The 23,387-nt window shown below is 45.1% G+C and overlaps 3 protein-coding genes across 9 annotated transcripts in view; all 3 read left to right on the top strand.

The window, feature by feature from the left end:
- Nucleotides 1-3,424, top strand: part of SLC22A16 (solute carrier family 22 member 16) — a 33,609-nt gene extending 30,185 nt beyond the window's left edge. For 3 of the 4 annotated variants that reach the window (XM_046939600.1, XM_419787.8, XM_040698318.2), the window contains one exon: nt 46-3,424. In XM_046939600.1, coding sequence (XP_046795556.1) covers nt 46-258 — 213 coding nt within the window. In that variant the 3' untranslated portion in view covers nt 259-3,424. The remainder of the gene's footprint in view (nt 1-45) is intronic. The other variant, XR_005858892.2, reaches the window with a different exon arrangement.
- A 3,389-nt stretch (nt 3,425-6,813) lies between these two features.
- DDO (D-aspartate oxidase) lies at nt 6,814-13,591 on the top strand. 3 transcript variants are annotated; one of them, XM_015284573.4, is made up of 7 exons: nt 6,814-6,895; nt 7,412-7,645; nt 8,263-8,522; nt 9,085-9,290; nt 9,434-9,542; nt 10,571-10,747; nt 11,916-13,591. In XM_015284573.4, exons 4-7 carry the CDS (start codon nt 9,116-9,118, stop codon nt 12,481-12,483), a joined length of 1,029 nt encoding a protein of 342 aa, XP_015140059.2. In that variant the 5' UTR covers nt 6,814-6,895; nt 7,412-7,645; nt 8,263-8,522; nt 9,085-9,115; the 3' UTR covers nt 12,484-13,591. The 3 variants fall into 3 exon arrangements, with proteins under 3 accessions (XP_015140059.2, XP_015140058.2, XP_015140061.2); XM_015284572.4 differs by lacking the exon at nt 8,263-8,522; XM_015284575.4 differs by lacking the exons at nt 7,412-7,645; nt 8,263-8,522.
- A 7,135-nt stretch (nt 13,592-20,726) lies between these two features.
- Nucleotides 20,727-23,387, top strand: part of METTL24 (methyltransferase like 24) — a 54,550-nt gene continuing 51,889 nt past the window's right edge. Inside the window, exons 1-2 of one of the 2 annotated variants that reach the window (XM_046939601.1) lie at nt 20,727-20,869; nt 22,686-22,793. In XM_046939601.1, the coding sequence (XP_046795557.1) occupies nt 22,788-22,793 (6 nt within the window). In that variant the 5' untranslated portion in view covers nt 20,727-20,869; nt 22,686-22,787. The remainder of the gene's footprint in view (nt 20,870-22,685; nt 22,794-23,387) is intronic. The other variant, XM_040698320.2, reaches the window with a different exon arrangement.

Below are 23,387 nucleotides of genomic sequence, written 5' to 3' on the forward strand. Positions count from 1 at the left end.
ATGTAAAACATTTCTACCCTTACAGCTGCTTTTTATTTCTTCTAGTTGCTTGTTGGAATCATGGCTCTTCTGAGTGGAATATTAACATTAATGCTTCCAGAGACACTTGGAAAACCTTTGACTAACACTTTGGAGGAAGCTACAGAAATGGGAAGAAAGAAGGAAAACTACTCAGGAAAGACTCCTCCAGCAGACAGTGGTGCAGCATTAGAAAAGATAGAGATGTTTGGTCAAGAAACAGTCAGCACTGAGAAATAAAGCAAGAGCAAAATGGCCGCTCCCAGTTTTAACGATTATATAATTTATAGGTCATTTTATTCAAGAAAAGACTGTTCTATAATATCTGTGCCTTTTAATTTGTAACACATCTTGCCTTTTTGACAGAGCAAGTGTATGAAACCTTTTCAACTTGACTGGGGTACTGCAGAAAATCTGATGAGATTTCTAGATCCTCTCTCAAACTTATTTTGCCTTTAGAGAACCTGTCTGACTTGCTGTGATTACTTTAAATTCTGTAACCTACCTGATTACATATGTGTAAAAAAAAGTGCCACTTCTTACTTCAGATTTTCTGTTGTTAGACTTGTAAGCCCACCACAGTGTGCCTCTTCCTTTTGCAGTCGTCGGTTACAGACTCGAGAATTCAATACGCAGTGAAGTCAAACTCACAGTTATAACTCAAGAGAGAAGCCTTAGCGTTTCATCAGGCCACACTAATAATTTCAAACTTAAACTATTTTATTTTTTTTTCCAAAACTGCTTCCAGAAAAGCTGTCATTTCTAACAAAAGTATTCTGCCGAATGGCTTCTGATTGAAAAAACAATATTAATTTTGCAAACTGTGCGAATAGTTTGTATACTGTTCATTCTGTTGAATGGTAAATGTATTTTTTTAGTAGCTTAGAAAAAATTGTTCACTGGCTCTGCTGCTGTCTTAGTAAGTTCTTTTTTAGAGAAGAGTGCCTGATGCCTTTTAAAGTATTTTGCATTCCAGACCATTATGTCAGTGCGCCCCATCTCGCTTTGTTCAGCTCACATTAAGTCTCAGATTTGCCTATTGCTTCAGAGCAACACCAGCAGCTTTGCCAAACACTTCCACGGAGGCTCAGCGCTTCTTAGTCCTCAGAGGAACAGAACAAGTGGTACACGGGCCTCATTCATGCTCTCTGCAGCGGTGGTCTTAGTTATTAAAGAAACATTAGTAGGCATGGTATCTACACACCATTCGTATCAGCCTCCATAGACTCATGTTGGCTCTGTAGCTCCATTTTTTCCTTACAGTACAAAAAATCAGTTTCAAAAGTATGAATTAAAAAAATGATATCTAGAGGACAGTGAGTGACCAGTTATTCTGGTATTTTTAGTCAAAGTATCTATCAGTGTCTTTTAGATCTTGTGTGAGCATCAACACTCACTTACTGGTGCAGTGACTGTGCCTTATGACTGTGGACCATAGAAAACTTGTAGATAGGAAAACATAATTCTAGCTGCTCATTTGTGGCTTTCTGTCCCAGCTCTCTTTTTTGCAGTCTACCTCCAATCCCAGAGGTTTCTTCCTTGCCTGTGAGTCTGTATCCCCTCAGCCACCCTTGTTTGAGCGGGCTGGCGTGGGAAGCTTCTGTACATCCCTTGCCTGGGTTGTGTGAGCCCTGCCACCCCTGGTGTGAAATCAGAGTTCTTCTCACCTGAGGCACCTACCCACAGGCTAACTGACACAATCTCATCAAAACAAGTCTTTCCATGTTTACTTCTTTGACACGTACCCCAAAATCAAGACACCTAAATTATTGTAGATAAATATTCTACATGTTGTATAGTATATTTGTCATATTTTTCTATTATATCTGCATGACCATATTAGTTTTAGTGAATTCTGAAAACAGAGTAATTATTTATATCCACCTATAAAATATTCTTTCTACTTCACTGTACTGTCCTAGAGTGCCAAGTAGCACTTTGGTTCTGGGCATAGGATTCAGTCATGTCTTATGTGACAACTAATGTGCTTTGAAGGCAAGCAAAAATCAGTAAGTTTAAATTTAGGGTGTTTGTGTGCAACAGTTAAAGAGGTCTTTGTTCGCCCTTCAGTTATGTGGGTGTCCCAGTATTTGCAGGGAAAACTTCTGAAGAGAACTGCATGGATTACTATGGCTTCTATCAAGATATAATTTGCTCAGCAAAAGTATGTGCTTTTAACCTTACCCATGTGAGTAATCCCATCATTATTCAGAGGAGCACTTGAAGACATACTTTGATGACTAAAGATAGGATTACTCATATGCTGTGGCTTTCTGTTTTGCTCAGGAACAGACCCAGTATTCTTCCACTGCTTTCAGATCCCCCTGTCCCAGTTTCCGGAGCAGAACAGCTGCCCTTATCTGCAGGATCTGTTGCCAAACCCCGAGTGCCCCACCTTAAACAAGGACTTAACCATACTAAGGAAGAAAATGGCATACAGTAGTTCTAATGGGCAGTTAAACTGATCCAGTCTGACTTTACAGCCACTCTTCCTTTCACAGGGCTCTAAATAATTGCATTATCTGGGGGTTCTTTCACACAATACTCTCTTTTTCATATATAGTCCTATCTTAAACACTTCTGCTTTCATTGCGTGGGACAGTACAGTATGTTTTAACGAGGTACTAAAGTACAATTTTGAATTAATTTTTCTGCTTTCTTATCTGCAGAATATCTGATTTGGATATTACTCTGCTTTAAAGGGTCAATGCATGTTATGTTTTCCATTGACTTGAGGGATTCAGGACCAGGTCCTCCATAATTGGTATATGTAAGGTAGGGAAAGTAAGAAAAAAAGGAAAGACTTAAATGCACAATGATAGTGAGCAATCCTTGCAGGCTACAGTTTTAATCTGTACTCTGGAACACAATGCAGCCTGATGGCTTTTAACCCTTAAAGCCAGTTCTTCCTGTCCCTGATGTCAGTTTGTACTTGGTCTTTAATTCAAGCGAGACTTGAATTTCCCTGAACCAATTATGCTGTGTTTTTTTTCCCCTGGAAATAAAATATTAATTGATCAACAGGTACACCTTTTGGGATTTTATGCATGAGTAGCTCTGAGGATGCTGTGGGCTTTACTTTTTTACAGCAATGTGCTGCCTTTTAGCTGAGGTAGCACATTACTGTAAAAAAAAAAAGGGGGGGGGGGGAAATAGTATTTCTGAATTTCTACCTGTAGAATTTCTGTTTGTTTGCTTTCCCATGTGGAGAAAAATATGTTTAGCACTCGTTCTACCTTATAAATGTAGCACAGATGGGATGAGTTGATTTCTTTCTCTTCAGTATTCACAGATTATCTAAATCCTCTTGAAAGAGAGGACTGAGTTTGAGAACAAGAGCTTCTAAGTTGCTTCGGGGCATGTTTTCCTCTCATTGCTAATAAAAACAATTCCTTTTCATAGTTTTTATCTGAGTCCTTCAGTTTTTAAGTTCGTATTTGTCATATCCATCTTAGTGCACATTTGTCGTGCTGAGCAATGGCTCTGGAGGTATGTGATGGTTTTATGAGGTATTGGATTAGAATTCTTATCTGTCCTAATTGCTGCTGGTCATTGTTTCACAATGATAATTTGATGATAAAATTGATGCAGTGTTGTATTGAGCAGTCACACAGTTGGTTAGGGACGTGCTTCCTCGGTTCACCAAAGAAATTGTCATTAGTTCAGAGATAACTGGAGAAAATCAAAGTAAATGCGTTCGCTGTGTTTAATCTGTATTTTCAGAAGTATGTGAAGAAATGCATTTCCCGCTTTTATAGCTCACTTCAATTTATGGAAGTTTCTGTCGCTTACAAAACACTGTAGACAAAAAAAGCTGTGCAGACAGTATGCGCCCTGTGTCAAATGCTTTGGGCTGTGCCCTGAGTGAGTGAGAGAGAGAATCCTGCCTTCAGGATTCCGGCAGAGGAGTTCTGTATGACAGCTTTGTGGAAACAGAAGATGGTGTGACACCTCTGCTCTGGGTGAAAAGGGGGTGGGGGGCTCACTGGCATTCTCCTGTGTCTTTCACAGTTTATTTTTACCAGCTCCTTACGTGCAGTCGCTTAGGAAGCCTCCAAAGCATGGGGCTCAGCAACATGCAAGTTCTTTGTGCCTTTCACGAGAGCTCACAAAATGCAAGGTCATTTGAACTGTGGGGGCATGATGCCAGAAAGGCATTTGTGACTGCTAAAAAGGGGGTGTGGATCCATCTTGTACACTTGTCTGTGTGTCTGAAAGATGCTTGCCTGAATCCCACAACAGAATTGCAGGGCGCAAATTAAACTCCGAGATTAAAATGGTGAGTAAAGACAAAAGAACAAGTTTATGCAATCAAAACAAAAAAAACAAACCCCAACAACTCAGTGACTTCAGCCAAGCCGTATCTGCATTGCTCTCACCTCTGATGAAGAAAAGAGCACAGCTGTGTATTCACAACCCAACCATTCTGTACGTGATTGTGAGCCAGGTGCATTTTGGAAACACGGGGGAAGTACGTGTTCTTAGGAAAGAGTTTATTTGCCCAGAATATGTGGCTGCAATACAATATATGTGATTAATGATTTTTTAACATGCATGTAACGGCAGATAATAAATGCAAGAATAAAGCTAATCACGTTGTTTAATCTCTACACCTTTATGTAATGTAATGAACTCCTAACACTCAGTAGCTCTGTTTGGTGCATGCTTCTTGCAGGAGCTGGGCTGCTGCTCTGTCATTTCCTGCAGATCCCTCCTGAAGTAAAACACACGTGATATCTGTATCCTGTTTACATATGCAGATGTAAACTGGTATTTGTATAACAACTCATTATGTGGTTACCTGTTCTGCATTTTGGTTGCAGGAAGAATATGATTCTTTTCTTCCAGTATTTGTATAAGCTGGCTGGAGCAGTAGTCCCTGGGATAAACTTAGTAGTGACAAAAATAGCTGTGAATATTGAAAAATGGGTAGGAATTGATCAAAAAAGAGAGTAGATGACTATGGGGATGACAAAATACAGCTCATATCCATTTTGTGATCTGTGGATTTGAGAACTAAGTGTAACTTCTTGCAGGAATTGAAGTTCACAGACGGCATAAGGAAAATGAGAATTGCAGCTATTTATAGCCCTATTCTTTTTTATTTGTCCTTTAGTCCTTCTCAGGAACCTATTTATTTTCCACTTCTCTTAACTCTCAAATTAGTGCAAGTTGTGCCATGCATACTTTGTTAATCTTGTTTATTCTGATCAAGTTACACCCAACGCTTGGCTTCATCATTCATGTTTTTAATGGCTTTATTTGTCCTTGATAGGTAGTTTAGGTTCTTCCCTGAAGGTAACTGGACTGAGTAGTTTCGTTAAGAGAAATGTTATGCAGGAGATGATGAAAAACAAAAGAGTTCAAGAAAAGCCTGTTAAAATACTATTTTTTTTTGCTAATGGTAAGAAATCTGAATCATCTCTGATACTGATATCGAGAGCACTGGGTTCAATGAAGCTGAGAAAAATCAAGCCTAAAAAGCTGATACCTCAAATGGGAAAGTTTTCTTAAGGTGTCTGACATATTAATATGATTGCAAAGAGATCTGGACACAGAAACAGCTCTTTCAAAGAAAAGACTAGCCTAGGTTTATGAACAATCAGAAGTAATGGCAAATTGCTTCCCCCATGTAGTGACGGATTAACTCCTCTCCTCCTGCATTCCTGTCTGACACAGGCTTGGATACCACTCAGGTGCTTGTTGCAGGGGAGAAAGGACCCAGCCATGAGCCTGGATCATGGGCCTATAGTTATTCACGTTGCCTTCTAATGTTTCACTTGGGGAGAAAGACGACTTGCACTGGATGGAAAGAAAGAGCACCGCAGGGCAGTTCTTACAAAGATTCTCTCCATGGTTTCATTGCCACTGATGAGAAAGAAAAGCAGTTTTCACTGAGGTGGTCGTGAATGTAGCAAAAGAACTGAGGATAAATAGGCGTTCTCTGATGAGTACTTTCACAAAGCTTTTTGATATGGAAATCAGTATTGCCAGTACCTGTCTGATATTAAGAGATTTCTTCCCTGTCTTATACAATTCTCTGTTCTTCTCAAACCTTTCAGAGAATATCAAGCTGTACTATCATTTTGGCAAAATTATTCCTTCTTCTTTTCATCACTGAAGGAAAAAGTGCAACTAAAAAGGTCAGTGATTATGTGTGTGCACTAAATCATGTCTTTACTTGCACGGTTTCAGAGCAGCTCTGCAGAGAGGTGAGGCAGGTGCTGTGCACAGTCTGTGCTATGTTTGCCCTGCTGCTGTGCTCCCAGGCCCCTCGGGGGGCTTCCTGCTCCGTGTTGAAGCAGCTGTGGGGAAAAGGCTGCTGCCAGGAGGATTCATGGCAAATGCTTCTCCAGGAGGATGGAGGGGAGCTGCGCTGCTGAGCCTCTGAGTTCAGGCCATCAGTAGTCAGCTGAAATGCCACGGCAACACCATGTGCCCTGCAGTAAGACACCCTGCTGTACGATGTTATCAGGGCCTTGGGGATCCTGCAGGCAGGTGTGCTTCTGGCTAAGTTGCATTTTCCTGATGATAGCGTAAATGCTCGCAGGCTTGGCTGGCTGGCTTGTTCTTATCGACCATGCTGAGTGGCGTGCCATGTGTGTTATCACCACTCTGACTGCCTGCTGGAATCTTACAGCGAGCTCGGGGCAACTTCAGAAACACCCAGTGTGCAGTTAATTGCTAGTAAGGGAGGTAAAGTGGGATGGAAGAGCCTGGGAGCCTCCTCTCTGCGCAGCAAGCCAAGTCCTGGCAGCCGGGGAGTGGGGCTCAGCTGTGCCCGGGCTCAGAGCCAGTGCTGGGCCGGACACACGCAGCCTGCAGCAGCAGAGGGGCTGGGGCAGCTCTCAGGGCCCACCCTGCCTCCCTTCTCCAGGTATTTCCCTCTCCCCGCTCTTGTTTACTTCTGTTTCTGTTTGTTTTTTGTCAGCTGAGATGGTGCTCAGTGGGGAGGGGAGGGAGGCAGCGGCCTGCTCAGGCAGCTGCAGGGCCACAGGGCAGCACTGCAGGCCTCAGGGGCTCACAGAGGTGGGACTGCGGTTGGGTATGTCAGGAGATGGGTCAAAAAGAATCCGCCTGCACTGCAGGGTGACAAAACCAACGGCTTTCCTCTGGCCTGGCCATTTGTTCTGGCCACAGAGGAGCAGGAGGGTGGAAGGGGCACTGTGTCAGCTGGCTGGCCATGCTGGGTAAAAATAGCCTGTCCTTGTGAGCCCTCCCAGGTGCGTGCAGGCAGGAGGGCGAGTAATCCTTCTGCTCATTGCATCAGCAGCTTTGCTGAGCTCAGGCTGTGCTTGCTGCTGGGAGCGGGGTGGCCTTTAGCCCCTGCTTTGCACTCGGTTATTTTTTGACACGTTAGCACATTAAGGCCTGATGTGCTCCTGTCTTGCAGCAGTCAGTGCTGGAACAACAGCGTGACAACTGTCCACTGTGGCTGGGCTCCTGTGGGCTCCAGCAGCACGAGCAGCCCCTTCCTGCTCACACTCCTGACAGCTTTTGCAGTGTTGGGATCAGCCAACATCAAACCAGCTCGCCTGTGAAAATCCCATCTGAACCGGGGAAGTCTGCAGTGAAACCCAAACCGCTACTGAGCTGCAGTTCCCCTTTCTTCCCCAGCCACAGAGAGGTCAGTTGGGAAATTCAATCCCCACCTTAGTCCTCAGGGCGCTGGAAGGGCTGAGGGATGCGGCTTGTGTTCAGAGCAGAATTTCTTCAGACTGGGTTTACGGTGACAGCAAAGTGGGTTGGCGGTGCTGGTTCAGGGTTCATCTTTACTCCTGCACTGTGTCCTCTTTCCTTGCTGTGTGGGCATTTTCGTGGTTGCTTTGTGAAAGGAGATGTAATAATTGACAGGAAAAGAGTTAAGCATCATCCCAGAACAGGAGGAAAGGTTGCAACAACCCTGGGCCGTGGTGCAGAAAGAATGCAATGATAAGCAGCAGTGCTGGTCCCCTCTCCCTTACCACACAGCAGGGACGTGGCTTAGTGGGAATGATGGTGATAAGCTGATGGTTGGACTAGATGATTTGAGTGGTCTTTTCCAACCTTAATGATTCCACAATTCTATGACATCAAACCTCACGTAGTTCTGCAGGGAAAGTGAGAAGCTATGGAGTACTGTGAGTAAGGACAACTTGTAACTATATGTGAACTCACACAGTTTGTCTTATCCAAACTTTCATCAAATGTGCCAAAGGCCACAGAAAGATAGAAGGGAAATCAGCATTACCCTTCCAACTGCAGGTGCTGTTTTCCAGAAAAGCTTCTCAGAGAGCTATTGGTGAGACTGGATTCTGCGGTCAAGGATGAGGGAGTCCCCTAGGACACATGAGGAGAACAAAAGTAAAACTGTAGCAAGCAAGACCAAAGGCCCATCTCAACCAGCACCCTCTCCAAGAGTCAATACTGGCAGTACCTAAGGAAGGCACCAGAGCTGTAGGCAAAAAAAACTTTTCCCCATGGCGTACCCTCAGCTTTTGGCAGGAATCCCCAAAGGAATTCAGGTGCACCTCAACTCTTGTATTTAATAAAAGCTTAATAATAATGTAATGCATTAATTAAAGATAAATCTGAAGGATTTATCACCTCTGCCTTTGTCCAGTCTGCTCTGGGCCCATTTATTCCCTTGCTTTAGGGAGTTTGCAGATGCTGATGTCCAAACAACATTGTTCCTCCTTAGTGGCTAAAGGCCAATTGTCCTGGAACTCCAAGGGGCATTTCTGTACTCCCACAGGAAGATGGATGGGTGCCTCACTCCCTGGGTGTCACTGAAAAAGCCTTACCCCAGATTGCTACATCAGTGCCCTGTGCACCAACCTCTCTCTTGCTCTGTGCTGTGGATGAGGCAGGGACTGTCTGAGCTGGGACACTTCTCAAATATGGGTTGTCATGCTGAGGGGTGGTGATGCTCATCCTCACCTTTGTGCGGTGGCAAGTCTTCTTTTAGCCCCAGGGGTTATGTTGTATCCTGTGCAGGTGTTTAAGAGCTGAGGATGCTGTCTGGCAGGATGTCGCGCACACTGCAGCTGGGACATGTAACCTATACACCATCTCAAATGCCCATAGGTGCCTGTCTCCGCCAATCCCCACCCCACAGATGGCAGCCCCCAGGGTGGCAGTAGTGGGCGCGGGGCTTATCGGACTGTCCACAGCGTTACGTATTGCTGAGGTGAACCCCAACTGCTGCTCCATCACCCTCCTTTCAGAGCAGTTCAGCCCCAACACGACAAGCGATGTGGCAGCTGGCATGCTCATCCCTCATACCTACCCAGGTGCGTGTCAGCTGGTGTGCCAGCATTTTGATAAAAGTACCTTTTCCTTCACTCCTACCTGTCCTGTCTCCTCGCTGCCTCCTTGTGTACTTCCCCTCTTTGTGTTTTCACCCTCCTGTGTGTTTGATTGTATTTGCATGCAGGCACACCGATCCACGTGCAGAAACAGTGGTTCAAAGAGACCTTCACCTACCTTTTTGCTATCAGCAACTCAGCCGAGGCGTCAGAGGCTGGCATTCACCTGGTCTCTGGGTAAGAGCAGCCGCAGGGCAGCCTTTGGCACACATCTACTGTGTGCTGCAGCAGGCAGAGGCTTTTTTTCTGAAGCTCAGGTGCATACCTCTCATAGGGTAGCTCTCAGGACTATATTCCCAAGAAACTGCACTGCAGCTGCTTCAATAAGATATATTTTCAAGCAAAGTTCATACATAGGTATGCATAGAGAAACCATGTGATACTAGCCTGCCACAAACCATTTTTTATAATGGATATTCTCCGTGCTGTCACCAATCAGCTGTTGCAGCAGAGGTGATCTACAGAGGGGTGGAACTGCAGGACGCTTCGGCTTCAGCAAGTCGGCGTGGGAGTGCAATGGGTGTGTTCAGGGCCACTTCATGCTGCCTGTGGTGTACACTGAAATGTGCCTGTTGGGAGTGCTGGAGCTGGGCTTTATGGGTACACAAATACATGCAACCATGTGTGCAAGTGGCCCCATGGAAAGGTCCAGCTGGGGCGGCCACAGGCAATGTGGGGACACTGTATGAGAAGACTTCTTTGCATTTTCACAGCTCCTGCAGAACTACTGTGCAAGCTGTCCACAAAGCAGAGCCTTCCTCTCTCAGGAGGCCTGGATCACAAAAAACTGGGCATTTTGATAAATTCACTGCAGCCAGCTGCCCCCGGCTGGAGAGCAGGCAGGATGCAGGAGGGTGGAAGAGGCGCAGAGTGTAGGTTAGAAATCTTCTCTCCAGTCCCTCCACAATTCCAGCTGCAGCCTTTTGTGCTCATACTGTTTTCTTCAGTTCTTGGCACTTGACAAGTTTTAATCTTGGACCCTGAGGCTATTTCTGGTTGCTCTGCCCCAGAGTATAACACTCAGACCTTCTGCCTGTGTGCCAGGGCATGTGCTGCATTAGCAGGCAGAAGTGATTGCCCTTTGCAGAGCTGTGTAGTTCAGTGGGAACAGACTGCTGGATCCTTGGGTTTGTGCTAAGATCTCAGCAATGGGGCATAGCACTAGCAGCTACGTTTTGCAGCTTATTTTGCTTGTGTTCTTTCAGCTGGCAGATCTTTAAAAACCCTTCTGAAGCTGAGGTGCCTTTTTGGTCTGACATTGTCCTGGGGTTCCGACCAATGTCTGCAGCAGAACTGCAGAAGTTCCCACAGCACAGCCACGGCCAGGCCTTTACAACGCTGAAGTGTGACTGCCCCCCCTACCTGCTGTGGCTGGAGAAAAGGTTGGTTTGGGGCAGGATGGGTGTGCAGAAAAAAAGCCCAGGTGGGGAAACTGGTGGGGGCTCATTACGCGTGGATGAAATTGGAGAAGGGAAAATGCAGCAAGCTGGCGTGTACATTTAGCCCATGTAAGTACTCCTAAAATGAGCAAATGATTGTCTCCTCTTGAGAGAAAGTGATAGGCCGCAGGCTGATTTCAGGTTAAGTGAAGAGACGTGTACCCATGCTGTGGTACAAATTGCCAGCTGAGCTGATGGCTTGGATGTCTTTCATCTCACTGCAACATGGGAGAGATTGCTTCACGTTCCAGCAGCCAGCCTGGGAGGGAGTGCTGCAGAGCTGTGGGAGCGCTGTGCTGCCCGCTCTGTGCATACACTCTGTCATGTTCCATTGCTAACCAAGTTGGAGATTGCTGCTGAAGCGCAAGCAAGTTGTTAAACTCACTTAGTATCTGCCACATGGTATCTGGTCTCACCTTAATTCCTAGTACAGCTCTCTTATTCATCAAAGAATGTAGTCTAATGAGATGATTAAGCTCTTTTTCTTTCTCCCAATGACAAAGCTTAGGTTAGGGTGGTATGATTAGGTTGCAGTTGGACTTGATGATCTTTAAGGTCTTTTCCAACCTGAGCAATTCTATGATTCTATGATTCTTAGGAGCTTTCCTAGCGCTTTGCTGAGCCAGGGCAGTTGCACGAGACCTCATCAGAACCCACAGCATCCTCCTTGCACCCAGACCCTGTGGTGTCAGGAGTTGAGTTGGGAATGGATGTGGAATATTGAAAGTGCAATAATGATGTCACTAGCATAAGTGGTTGGTGATAAAACTGATGTTTTCAGCTTGCCTGAGCTGTTAAAGGTTGAGAGTCCTACAGAGACCACAAAGAACTGTCTACCTAGGTCATATGCCAGACCATCCCATGTAACACTGTACCTTTTCCAGCCCAACCAAGTTAAAAAATAGCTTTGATCAAGCCAAATCAGTCAGATCACAAACAGAATCCCCATGGTGTTTTCTTTACTTTGTGTCCCTTCTCCTGTCCCATTTTGGTTTTAACCTGTATGTTAAAGACAATCTCATATACTTAAAGTGCCTAATAATTACACGTGGGTCTAAGCAGGTTCTTTTCTGCCTCAATTCTGTTTATTTTTTTGGTTGTTTGTTTGCAGGTTGAAAGCAAATGGTGTCCAGATACACACCAGAAAAGTTGCAGACTTATGGGAGCTGCACAGCGAGTATGACATTGTTGTCAACTGCACGGGCATTGGAGCCCGCCAGCTTGTGGGGGACCAGCAGCTGTTCCCCATCAGGGGACAAGTGCTCAAGGTTCATGCTCCTTGGGTGAAAAACTTCATCCGGGATGGGGATGGCTTAACTTACATCTACCCAGGGATAGACAGCGTAACTCTCGGGGGAACCAGGGAAAAGGAGAGCTGGCGTCTCTCCCCTGACCCTGGCACTACCAAAGACATCTTTGACAGATGTTGCTCCCTTGAGCCCTCGCTGCAGCGAGCTCAGGATATCAGGGTGAAGGTGGGCCTGAGGCCATCCAGATCATGTGTGAGACTGCAGAGAGAGGTTCTGAGCCAGGGAGGAGCAAAGCTGCTGGTGGTCCACAACTACGGGCATGGGGCAGGTGGCTTTTCAGTGCACAGAGGCACAGCCGAGGAGGCCGCTCACTTGGTGCAAGAGTGCATTGCTGCTCTGCAGGGTTCCTCATCCAGGGCCAAGCTTTGAATCCCCGAACCTCCTTTTCCTTTTACAACAGGCTAATGCAGCATCTCCTTGTAGAACCTTTGGACTTTTATTTCATTGCTGGAGAGAAGGAAGCGCAGTGGGTCCATCCCAGCGTTAGCCCAGCTCTCCATATCCTCCATCTGGTATCATTTCTGCCCTGGTGATTTCTTCTAGCTTTGTGCTTGGGAGGGTACAAGATACATAGATATCCTTCGTGTAGCAAAAATCACTGCTTCATTATAATATACATAATGTAAATTAAGCATTTGTTCATCTACATCTAAAGCATATTTGATGTACTAGATTCAGCAAAAACTAATTCTCTGCTGTTGTATTAGATCTACTCTAGTATTGTCCTTGCTCTGCCACCTTGCTAACAAACTTTACAATTGCCTTTATGAGTTACAATAATAGTAAAACCCTGCCCAGTGCTGCATGACAGTGCTTTGGGTTGACTCTTGCAGAAAGTGGTGGTAGGGACAGGGACCCTGTCACACACAGGGAACAGACAAGTATGATTTCAGGAGCAGGTTATATATTACACCTTGCATGACTTAATACAAAATTTCTGTGAGAGGAAGTTGTCACATATGGGCTACAGGTTTGTACCTCACCTTTCATGCTTTATTGCAAATATCTTCTATTCTGAATCTCTCTGATTTTGCTCTCAGACATAAGCTGATTTTTCCCGAATAGCAGTATTGACATGGCCGGTCTGCCTGTATGATATGAAAGAGAATTTATCAGGGTGGGCTTGGGAGTGCAAAAATTTCTACTTCTCTTCAGCTCTCACAGCTTTTCTTGCAACAGTTGATGTAAATAAACCAGTGACAAACCATCTTAGCACCAACTGCAGTTGTATAAGGGAGAAACAAGCCATGTAAGTCTAGATAAACACTGTAAAGAGAAATTTGAGCTTGCTGTCTAAGTACAAGATGAATGTCTGACTGTTAGTGATTAAACTGCTCATTAGACTGGAAATGGCTTATTTAATTGTTAGCACCCACTTTTGACTCGTTCTTTGTCCTCAAGATTACAAACCAAACCAAAATCCTTCAAGAAATAACATGATTAAATTTGATAAATAAAATTCTAATAGTAGAGCAAAGGTCATCTATGTGGTGTTTTCTTTCATAAACAAGGGATTTTCTCTCTCGTTCAAAGAGGCCTGGCAGAGCCAAGAAGGGCCCTTGTGTAACGACCACATTCAGAAGGGTTTGCCAACTCTTGCTGCTGGCACGGAGAATGAGTACAGTTATCCTTCACAAGGGACAGCTGTCGAAAAGGGAATCATCTAAATTAAACTGCAGGTCAGTTTGTGCTTGGGACCAACTTAAGCCAGCCCTGCCTTCAGCCATTTTGCCTTCTTCTTCTCAGCTCTGGCTGCCAATTTTATGCTTGCCCCCCTCCTCCCCCCCCCCCCAATAATCTGTCTTTTTGAAAGGGCAGAGCTGCTGCTTTTGGCAGCAGTGTTGGCATTGTGCTTGTCAAAGCACAGCTTTGTCCTCAAATAACACAGAACAAAGAAATACATGGCTTAAACCCATGAGAATGGGTTATTTTTTCCTACTCTTGATTTTAATCTTAGAAAAATAACAAAGTTTAGCTTAAGCTTGAGCTACAAAACTAATAATACTCCTAGCATGAATACGTAGCACCACATTCTGCACTTCTGTAATTCCCGACGTCATGTGATGACAATGGGTTTTGTAAAGGGAGTTCTTTCACCCAGTTCACATGCCATTGCACTGCTTGGCTCATGAGGTGATTTTGCAGCTCCTTGCGCTTTACTACCTTGGATAAGATGGTCCCGTCAGCAGTGTGAGCCACTCTACCATTTATCAGTATGTGGATTAGCCCTGACCCTGCTTTCCCTGTGGGATGCTATTGGTGACTTCCCCCCTGTGTGAAAATGGCTCAGTAATGCTTTCATCGCCTCTCTGTCCTGTGGTCAGGAGCTAACTCACAAGAGGATCTGCCCTCCTAGCCCACACTAGATCAGCCTCTAGCAAGCTCTTGGTGACATTTTATGAAGATTTCCCAGAACGTGAGCAGATTGTATTGACTAGGAATGTTCTCTGCATCTCTCCTCACTGTTTTGTCTGAAGCTGTAAGGTGATGGTGAAGCTTTGTTGCTCCTCACTGCAATGCTCTGCTGATTCTTCCCTTAGTCTATACAGGCCTCAGAACTATCCTATTACTATGGTTTTTGCCACTTGCTTGTTGTAAGTATCAGACTTACTGCATTTCTCCAACTCCCTCGCAGAACTTAAAGACAACCAATGTTACATGCCATTGTCTTTTCTTTGGCTGTTTGAAGTAAAAGGTTATGCACCATCCCTTAACAGCACAGCAATCTCACATTAGTGTCCCCCCCCCCCCCCCCCCCAAGCGAGTAACATCTGCTTCTCATTCATTTGTTACTATCTGTTTCACCTGTTTATTCTAAAACCTCATGTAATGGCTCTTCAATCTAAGGCAGATTCTCTGCATTATCCCCTTAACAAATGATTCTGCAGTGGGAATTTCACTAAGCTTTTGTATGCTGAGCACAGATACAGTAATCTACTTAGCTGTTATCTTAAGGCTTGTGTTCCCCCAGACCTCTTTGATACCCTGACCACCTGCTGGCTATGTACCTGGTCATCAGCAGCCCCTCTGGCAGAGCTCCTGCCACTGATGAGTGAGAGAAAGCTTTTGGTCCATTAGCAAATCATTTCTTCAAAATATTTTTTAGTTTCCCTGTCTGTTTCTGTTTTTAATGTGACAGAGTTCATGTTCTTTTCCATTTCCTCATTTAAACAGGATTTATTTTGGTTCTTTCCCACTTAATTTTTATCAGGGAATTACAATGAGCCAGTAGTTGTATTTCTTCTGGAAAGTCTCCGATGTTTCTGTTGGGTCAATATTCATATAAAAAACAAGCATTTTAGTCTCACATCTTATTTTTAGACTTGAGGCAAACAGAAGCACACATATATCCAGCCTGACTGCTTCAATTTCTATGCCCTTTTAGAAGGGGCTTTATTTGCCTGGGTTGCACCTTGCCATTTCCTGCTTAACTGTGCTTATAAAGATGTTAAAATGGCACCTGCAAGGTGCCATCAACCCCTGCTCCTCTCTGTTGACTCGCTTTCTCCCAGTCTGTAGTTTGAAATCCTTTTCGTCTTACTCTTTTGCACAGAGGCTTTCTTCCCTGCTAAGATCTTGCCGCATACAAGGCTGACCATCTGAAGTTCATTGGGATGAGTTCTTCCTTGCTTGTTCAGTCCTTGGGGTCAGTCTCTGGTAATATCTCATCAGCCACCCCTGAGCATCTGCTCCTCAGCCAAGGTCCTCGCCAGAAGCGGAAGCAAAGATGTGGTCAGTGTGAACCCTTCAGCTCCAGCTGAAGATGAGCTGTCTCCCAGTGATTTGCAAAACTCCATTTTGGTTCTAAATCTGTCTGTGCTGTTGAATCAGCTCTATCATATTCATCTGGAAATGCCATGTCAAGGAAACACCCACACATGGGAATGGGTTGATAGTGGAAGGTCATTAAGCCTCTTTGACTTTCCATGGTGATGAAGAGCCATGAAAGAATGTCACTTAGCTGTCACCTGTGAAAAAGCATGAACTTCCTTCCTTACTCACATCAGCCCAAGGCTCGCTCAATGTCTCCTGCCTTTTCTTCATAACATCCTCCCCTTCCAGGGAAGGGTCCTTCCCTCATCCATCTGAAATTCCTGGGAGCGATAATATGGTTTCAGCCTGGCTCTGGGAACCATCCTTGTGCTGCTCCCAAGCCCCCAACTGTCCACACATAAGCTAAATGGACCATACTTGAGTATTGCCTTCCTACCCACACTTTCTAATTGACATCGAATAGCACTTCTGGCAGATGGCAACCAATCTGTCATGCCCACGATGAACTTCAATAATGTAATTATGGCATAGGAAAGGAATAATTATATTTTGAGACATTTTTTATCAATCCTTATGATGGCAGACAGCAGATGGGCTGTGTGATGGATTTCAGAAATTGAGCACAAAATAATGGTTTTCTGCAAGAGGCAATTTTGTTGGTTTTCTTTGCAAAAACAAAGCCAAAGGGACACAGTGTCTTGATAAAGGCTTTTGCCTACATTTAAAACAAATTTGCCAGATTTCTGAGAAATACAGTGAAATTGATGTTCGTCATTTATTATAACTCTTCTTAAGTCGAATACAGCTGGAAATAAACTTCGATGTGATATACTCAATTTTATTTGGACTAAATGTAGTAATTAAAAGGAAAATCATGGCCTAGGCCGAGATTTATGTTGTTTTCACAGCCATTGTAAATAGCGTATGCTGCACAGTGGTTTATTCCATCCTGCTCTATTCCCTGTTTTCCACCAGAGGGTGATGTTGGATCGAGCAGTCCGTGAGACAAAACCACGAGCTTCACAACCATGCCTGAATGAATGTGATGCTGAACTCAGATAGTGGAAGTGTGGGTACCAGTGGAGATCCCACACAGCTGTAAGGTACCGGTGTCCTGGAGAACTTGTGTGCTGCGGAGCATAATAATCACGTTCTGGATCTTATGGGAGAGCTTAAAAAAATAGGCATTGAGGAAACAGAAATGTGAAGGGAGCAGCAAACCAGAAGTTGTTGTTAAAAAATACAATAGATTATAATTCTAAACCAAGCCAATGCTATTAAAAGACCTTCCAGAGATTTTTAACGCAGAAAAGACTGCAAGGGAAACCACTGCTTTGGGCAGCCAGCTATCCTTGGTTCCTTATGTGGTGGGGGCAAAACAGCCCCCGGCTCCATCCCTGTGGGGCTGCAGCTTGGCCAGCTCCCAACAGGCATTTTATCTCACACGTGACATTTGGGTGCTTAGGTGATAGTAACTGTTATCGTTTTATGGCTGATCAGAAATAGTCTGTTTTGCTTCTGGGAATTTCCCCCTCAAATGTCCGTTTTTCTCAGTAAAGAAGCCAAAGTTGATGGGGTTTTTTTTGTTTTGTTTGTTTTTTTGGAGAAAGAAAAGTGAGGGTTAGTTAAAATTCAGCCACATGAGGAGGGAGTGGTTGAGGTGAAAAGGAAGTGGGAAGAAAATGGGCTTCACATAAATTGTATTGTGCATCACGTGCTGTCCTCTTGTCCTTGTCCTATAAAGACCTCCTCGTAGGCAGCTCCACCACAGCCATGTCCTGGAGAACAGTGGTTATCTGCTGTGGCAGAACTCCTGGGTTAATCACTGTCCTTTCCCCAGCTGACAATTTGGATAAAGCAAATGTCTGGGAAAAAAGGCTTGCCCTCAGGAGAGGATGGAGCTGAGGATGGAGCCCCTGCTTTCCTCACCATGCAGTGCAGGACTGGGCTCCAAGGGGACAAGGCCTCTCCTCCCTCTGCGGCCTGCAGCCTGGTGAGTGGAGCAGTGGGACATCTAGTCTCCCTTGGGCATGCAAAGAGTGGTGTTTGGGTTTCTCATGCACAAGAGAAAGAGCTACATGTCTGAAATAAATAATCTGGATAAGAAAAAAAAAAGTAATTCCCACTTTGAGGTGTGATGTGAATGAAAAAGCTCCTCTTGACTTTTGAAAGAGAGGGGCTTAAACATCTGAGCTCTGGGAAGTGACAGAGAGCTGGGACACCTTGCAGCACAGGACAGGGGAGAGCTCTCAATCACTCCACCTCCTCTTTCTCATCAGTGCTGCAATGAACCAAGCTTTGGGAACGTGCTGGAAGCCTCAGGCTCCCAGGAGCAACACACGTCTTCACAGAGGTGAGGTGCTGGGGAGATACACTGATGACTCTGTTTTTGAGAATCCCCCCACGGCCTGTTATGTCTCTTGGCCGTGTTGTGAGTGTGCCTGCACGACATCAGAATCCCAGCAATAATCACAGAGAAAACTGCTATTGAGATTTGCAGTGGGGGTAATTGCCTCAAACAGAAGGATAAATACCTTTTTTTCTGGCATTTAATGGGCCTCTTAAGTGAATGGCAATAAACTCTATGCGAACAGATGTTTTCCCTCTTTTTTCGTTCCCTTGCAACTCATACATAATTATGCACTAAAATGTTCTTGTCTGGCTTTCTGAGAGCAATCTTACTGCTGTTTGTCTTAGTGCTATAAGGCTGAGCAGTCCAGCGCAAGGACTGAGCGAGAAGCCCTTGATTTCATAGGAGGCCACAGGCAAAAAGTGAAACACAGGAGGCTCTCTCTGAGCACCAGGCAGCACTGTTGTGCTGTGCGGGTGGCAGAGCACTGGCACAGGCTGCCCAGAGGCTGTGGGATCTCCTCCTCGGGGATCTTCAGAAGCTGCCTGGATGTGGGCCTGGGCACCTGCAGTGGGTGTCCCTGCTTAGGCAGGTGTTGGATCTGATGGACCCAGAGGTTCCTTCCCACCTCAGCCATACTCTGATGCTGAAGGAAAATTTGCCTCTCCAGCTGCTGCGCTGTAGGTTTCAGTGCTGGGTTTGCTCCTGCTCACTGCAATGCCCTGGGATGCAGCCAGGAGGTTTCTTCCCATTAACCCAGTGTGGCTTGGGGTGGCTCGCCTTCCTCTGTCTTGTGGGGCAGGTAGGAGCCCCATTAAATGTTTCTCCCTGTGCAGTGCCAGCTGGGTCACCCTGCAGAGGTACTAAATCTTCACAAACTCACCTCATCCTTCCCAGCATCCCTTCAAAGCACCTGGCTGACCTCTGCTTTCCGTGTCCATGATAAAGGATGGAGATGAATGTGCTGTGGGCAAACACCTGCCAAAAGTACATCCCCTGCGGTAACACCTAACCTAGATACAAACTATCATCTAAGGAGGTTATTCCTCTTCAAATCAGCAGTGATATCCCCACACACATAGCTGCTCCACATAGCACTGAGGGCAGGCTGCCTGCTTTGCCAGCCTGAAGGAACAGTGCAAGCTTTCATCCTCCCCTCCTGGTCCTGGCTGTGATGGCGGCATGCTGGCCAGGCCATTTATCTCCTCATCACTAGGATTTTGATAAACCATTTAAAATGCAGCCAGCAGGAGGGGAGGTTTGGCTGACTACACGGTTATATTTCAGAAGAGCAAGCTTTTTGTTACGCATAAAGGCAGTGGTATGGAATTTAGTGTCCTGGATACATGCGACACATTCTAGACGTGGGTGAGACCTTTATGAAAGGTGGATGCGTATTTTTAAACTGGCCTGCTGCGGCTCATGGACATTTTTGCACGCCTCCTCTCTGCAGAACCTCGCTGCTTTTTACCCAACATATCCATCAGAGATGCTGCCAGCCTCTCCCAGCCTCTATTTTATCCTATTGCCTTTAATGAGGCATAAACGGTAGCGACATACGCCAGTGTATCAAACAACACTGCCAGACAGAAAAAGCACACAGTGCATCAGTCATGGCTCTTAATTTGTTTGTGGAACTGCTGCCTGGCTCTCTGCTGCTGAGCAGCCCCAGGGCTGCATCTTGCAGTCCTTCTTTCTCGGTGAGCTCTTCCCTGGGTGTGCAGATGGGAGACCCTTCCCCATCAGGCTGTGATGTCCAGCCAGTGTATACTGTGTACTATCACCCAGTATAAATACTCTGGCACTTGCACAAAGTGTAAGCCCATTAAAAGCATGTCGTAAAAAGGCTTATATAACCCCTTAAAGCCATCATTTTTACTCCAGCTCTGATGTGTTGCAGAATTGCGACCATTATGGATTAATCCCTTTTCCGAATTACATTTTTTTAATGAGAGATATTCATCCTCAAGCTCAGAAGTGCAAAAATGCCTGTAGAATTGATTGCATCAAAATAAATAAATGAACAAATAAAAGGGGAGAGAAAGCTGCACCCAGAGTATCACCACTGTAATCCTAACAGCATACTGAAGAGTTTGCAATAGGAATTTGGGGTAATTTTTAAGCAAAGCCGGACATCTGACTAGCATTGCAGTATAGATACAGGGGGGATGCAGACAACAAGCTCATATCCCAGAAATATTTCTGCAATAGCATGTGAACTGCATATGAGATATCCCTATGTGATTCCTCTAAACTGAAATGTCTTTAAAAAAAAAAAGCAGCAATACATGCTTTCAATGTGTAGAGTGGAATCTGTTTGATGAGATTGTCAGACTTTGCTGCTGCTGCAAAGCAGTTTTGCTCGCTCAGAATGATTACACAATTTAGTAACGGGCAGAAGGTAAAATCCCCATTGTTCCTTTCTGGGAGTGAAATACTGATTGCTGGAGGCAATGGCCTCATTATGGATAGCACAAGGCGGAGACTTGAGTAAACAAAGCTAAGGGCTGGGGACAGCAGAGCTGCAGGAGATCTCTCTGAAGAGCCTCCTGGTTGCCTTCAGCATGAACATGGGCACACACACAGGTACTGATACCTGCGGGCAGGGATGCCCCAGAGCGTTGCTCAGAGGTAAGCCTTGATCTCAAATCCCCTTTTTGAACCATTAGTTATCAGATATCCCTTTCATCATGTTTGAAATTCATGGCCATGTTGTTTGGCTCTCTGTTGTGAAGGAGGAGAAAGTGCTTCTGCCTGTGTCTCTGGCACAGAAATGCTTTTGCTGAGCTGTAAGTGGGATTCAGAGCACAGGGTTCTAAGTAGAGCTCCTGCAAAGGTCTGTCACCTTGTGTGTGGATGACTACAACCAGCATTTCCAGCACAAGCCAGGAGCGTAGGAGGGAGAAGAGGAAAAAAAGGGCATCCTTCGCTCTGTCCTGTAGATTTTGGCAAATGGCTCATACCAAACGGGGTTGTTAAGCCAAGCAGAAAACAGCATTTTTATTCATTCACTCATTTTACAGGAGGAATGTTTTACTTCCATTAGCTGTCCCTGGAGAATCCAGTGAATTCCCAGTGGTGTTTTTCCTGCCTGGAGTTTAGCTCTGCCTGGAGATTTGGGCAGACAGACATCATGCCAAGCCAGAAGGCGGACGCAGGCCATGAGGCAGGGTGGAGGCAGAAGATGGATGGCAGAAAGCACAGGGTTTGAGCTGAGAATGGCATAAGGGAGATCAGCATTTAGGGACTGCTGCAGGGGAGTTGGCAAGGGAAAGCTGAAGGAATTTGTTCTTATCTTGCTTTTCTTGTTTTGTTCACAAATCCACAGCCCTGTTGCCTCTCTGCTTTTCAGGCTTTCTTAAACCCAGCACAAAATCAACCTTTTCCTTCAGCTGGCTGCAGCTGGTTTCAGCCTCCCAGTCCTCTGGAGCAAGAAGAGCCTCACCTGGACTCGTTTGGATGAGCCCAACAAACTAGCCCCAGCAAACCAAGGCTGATGCTGGTGGTGGTAGTCAGCCCAATGAGTACTTGTTTAACAAGGTCCTTTAGGACTCTTTGAACTATGACGTGATCTGCTGAAGTTTGTTGTGTGTATAATGGAGAACTCACCAGTGTCAGCAGAGATTCTGCTACACAGCAATATCCCAGACGAGATCTAAGTTCTGAGCAAAAGACAGGACTGCAGCAATTAACTCCCACTACTGCTAAACTTCTTCCTTCCAGAAGTGTAGTGCTCTGTTGCTAGGACAATTTGTAAATTCTGGAAAAATGTTATATATTTAAAGACTTCTACTGGTGAAATGAAGTTAGCCGTAGAAATTTGTGCTATGTAAACAGAAAGTAAACAGAACAGGACTGGTGTTTAATTCCCGTTATAAATTATAGAATCATAGAACGCTTTAGGTTGGAAGGGACCTCAAAGATCATCCAGTTCTAACTTGTGGGCAGAGTCACCAACTACTGAATCAGGTGCTAGATCAGTTCGCCCAGGACCCTCCAACCTGGCCTTGAACAACCTCTCTCAGCAGACTTCCAACACCCTCTCAGTGAAAATTTACCTCCTATCATCCAATCTAAATCTCCCCTCTTTAAAATCATTCCCCCTTGTCCTATCACTATCTACTCATGTAGATAAAGGCATAATGCTCCTTGCTCTCAGTAGGTATTCCATGCTCAAAGCTAATGTTTCTGTTACTCCTTGCAATATGTTCTCTGGTCAATCCAGCACAATGTACTTTCCCCTAAGACTATCCATCTTGTTGGGGGACAACAGGGAGGGGAGGCCATTTGCTGCCTGTCCCAAAGAGTGTGCATTTTGCAGAAGCACTGGAACTTCGCTTGGCTCTATTTCCCAAAAACCATCTCAAAAGGGCTGAGATCATTTCCCCAGTCAAACTGGAGCTGAAAACATTATGCTGGAATTTCAATTTGCTTCTCTTCTTAACAGGAATTGCTCACAGTCAGGTGTTTTTGCAGCTGATTCCTGGGGGAAGAAATTAGTTCATAACTCACTTGTCAAAACTGAGAGGATGCTGGAGAGGTACAACTGATGAAGGTACCACCTTAATTCCCACTGATTCTTGTGCTAGCCCAGATAAGGCTTCCTGTTGTTCCCAATATTTCCTCAGATTCTTCTCTATCATTGCTCCCTTTGTCTCCGGAATCCCTATTTGGTTCTTAGCAGATTTAAAAGAGACGGGGGAGAGCAGCAAGAGATTCAATAGCTGGTTAAAATACAAAAGCAAGAAGAAAACATCAAGTAAAATTCACAGCGTTGTTTATCAGGGTGGCTTTCAGCAGCCATCCTCCCAAAGTGCATTAACTAGCATTGTGGGAGGAGAACCATAGAACTGTAGAATCACCAAGGTTGGAAAAGGACCATTTAGTACAACCATCCGCCTCCCGCCAATATTTCCCCACTAAATCATGTCCCGTAGTACATCTACACGTGTGTTGAACACCTCCAGGGCCAGTGACTCCCTCACCTCTCTGGCAGCCTGTTCCAGTGCCTGATCACTCTTTCAGAGAAGTAGTATTTCCTGACATCCAACCGGAACCTCTCAGATTTATTCATTTGAATACACTTTCTTCAAGCTTTCCCCAAAACCCCAATTTCTCAAGGTTTAAACTTTGACAGAGTTCTAAAGTG

Source organism: Gallus gallus, chromosome 3, assembly GCF_016699485.2.
Source record: "Gallus gallus isolate bGalGal1 chromosome 3, bGalGal1.mat.broiler.GRCg7b, whole genome shotgun sequence".
In the NCBI taxonomy this organism is placed as follows: Eukaryota; Metazoa; Chordata; class Aves; order Galliformes; family Phasianidae; genus Gallus; species Gallus gallus.

What these genes read in the sequence shown, in the direction of transcription:
- DDO (XM_015284573.4), top strand. Translation starts at nt 9,116, where the DNA reads ATGGCAGCCCCCAGGGTGGCAGTAGTGGGCGCGGGGCTTATCGGACTG. An exon ending in GGCATTCACCTGGTCTCTGG is followed by an intron (nt 9,543 to 10,570) that starts GTAAGAGCAGCC and finishes GTGTTCTTTCAG; the next exon opens with CTGGCAGATCTTTAAAAACC. An exon ending in CTGCTGTGGCTGGAGAAAAG is followed by an intron (nt 10,748 to 11,915) that starts GTTGGTTTGGGG and finishes GTTTGTTTGCAG; the next exon opens with GTTGAAAGCAAATGGTGTCC.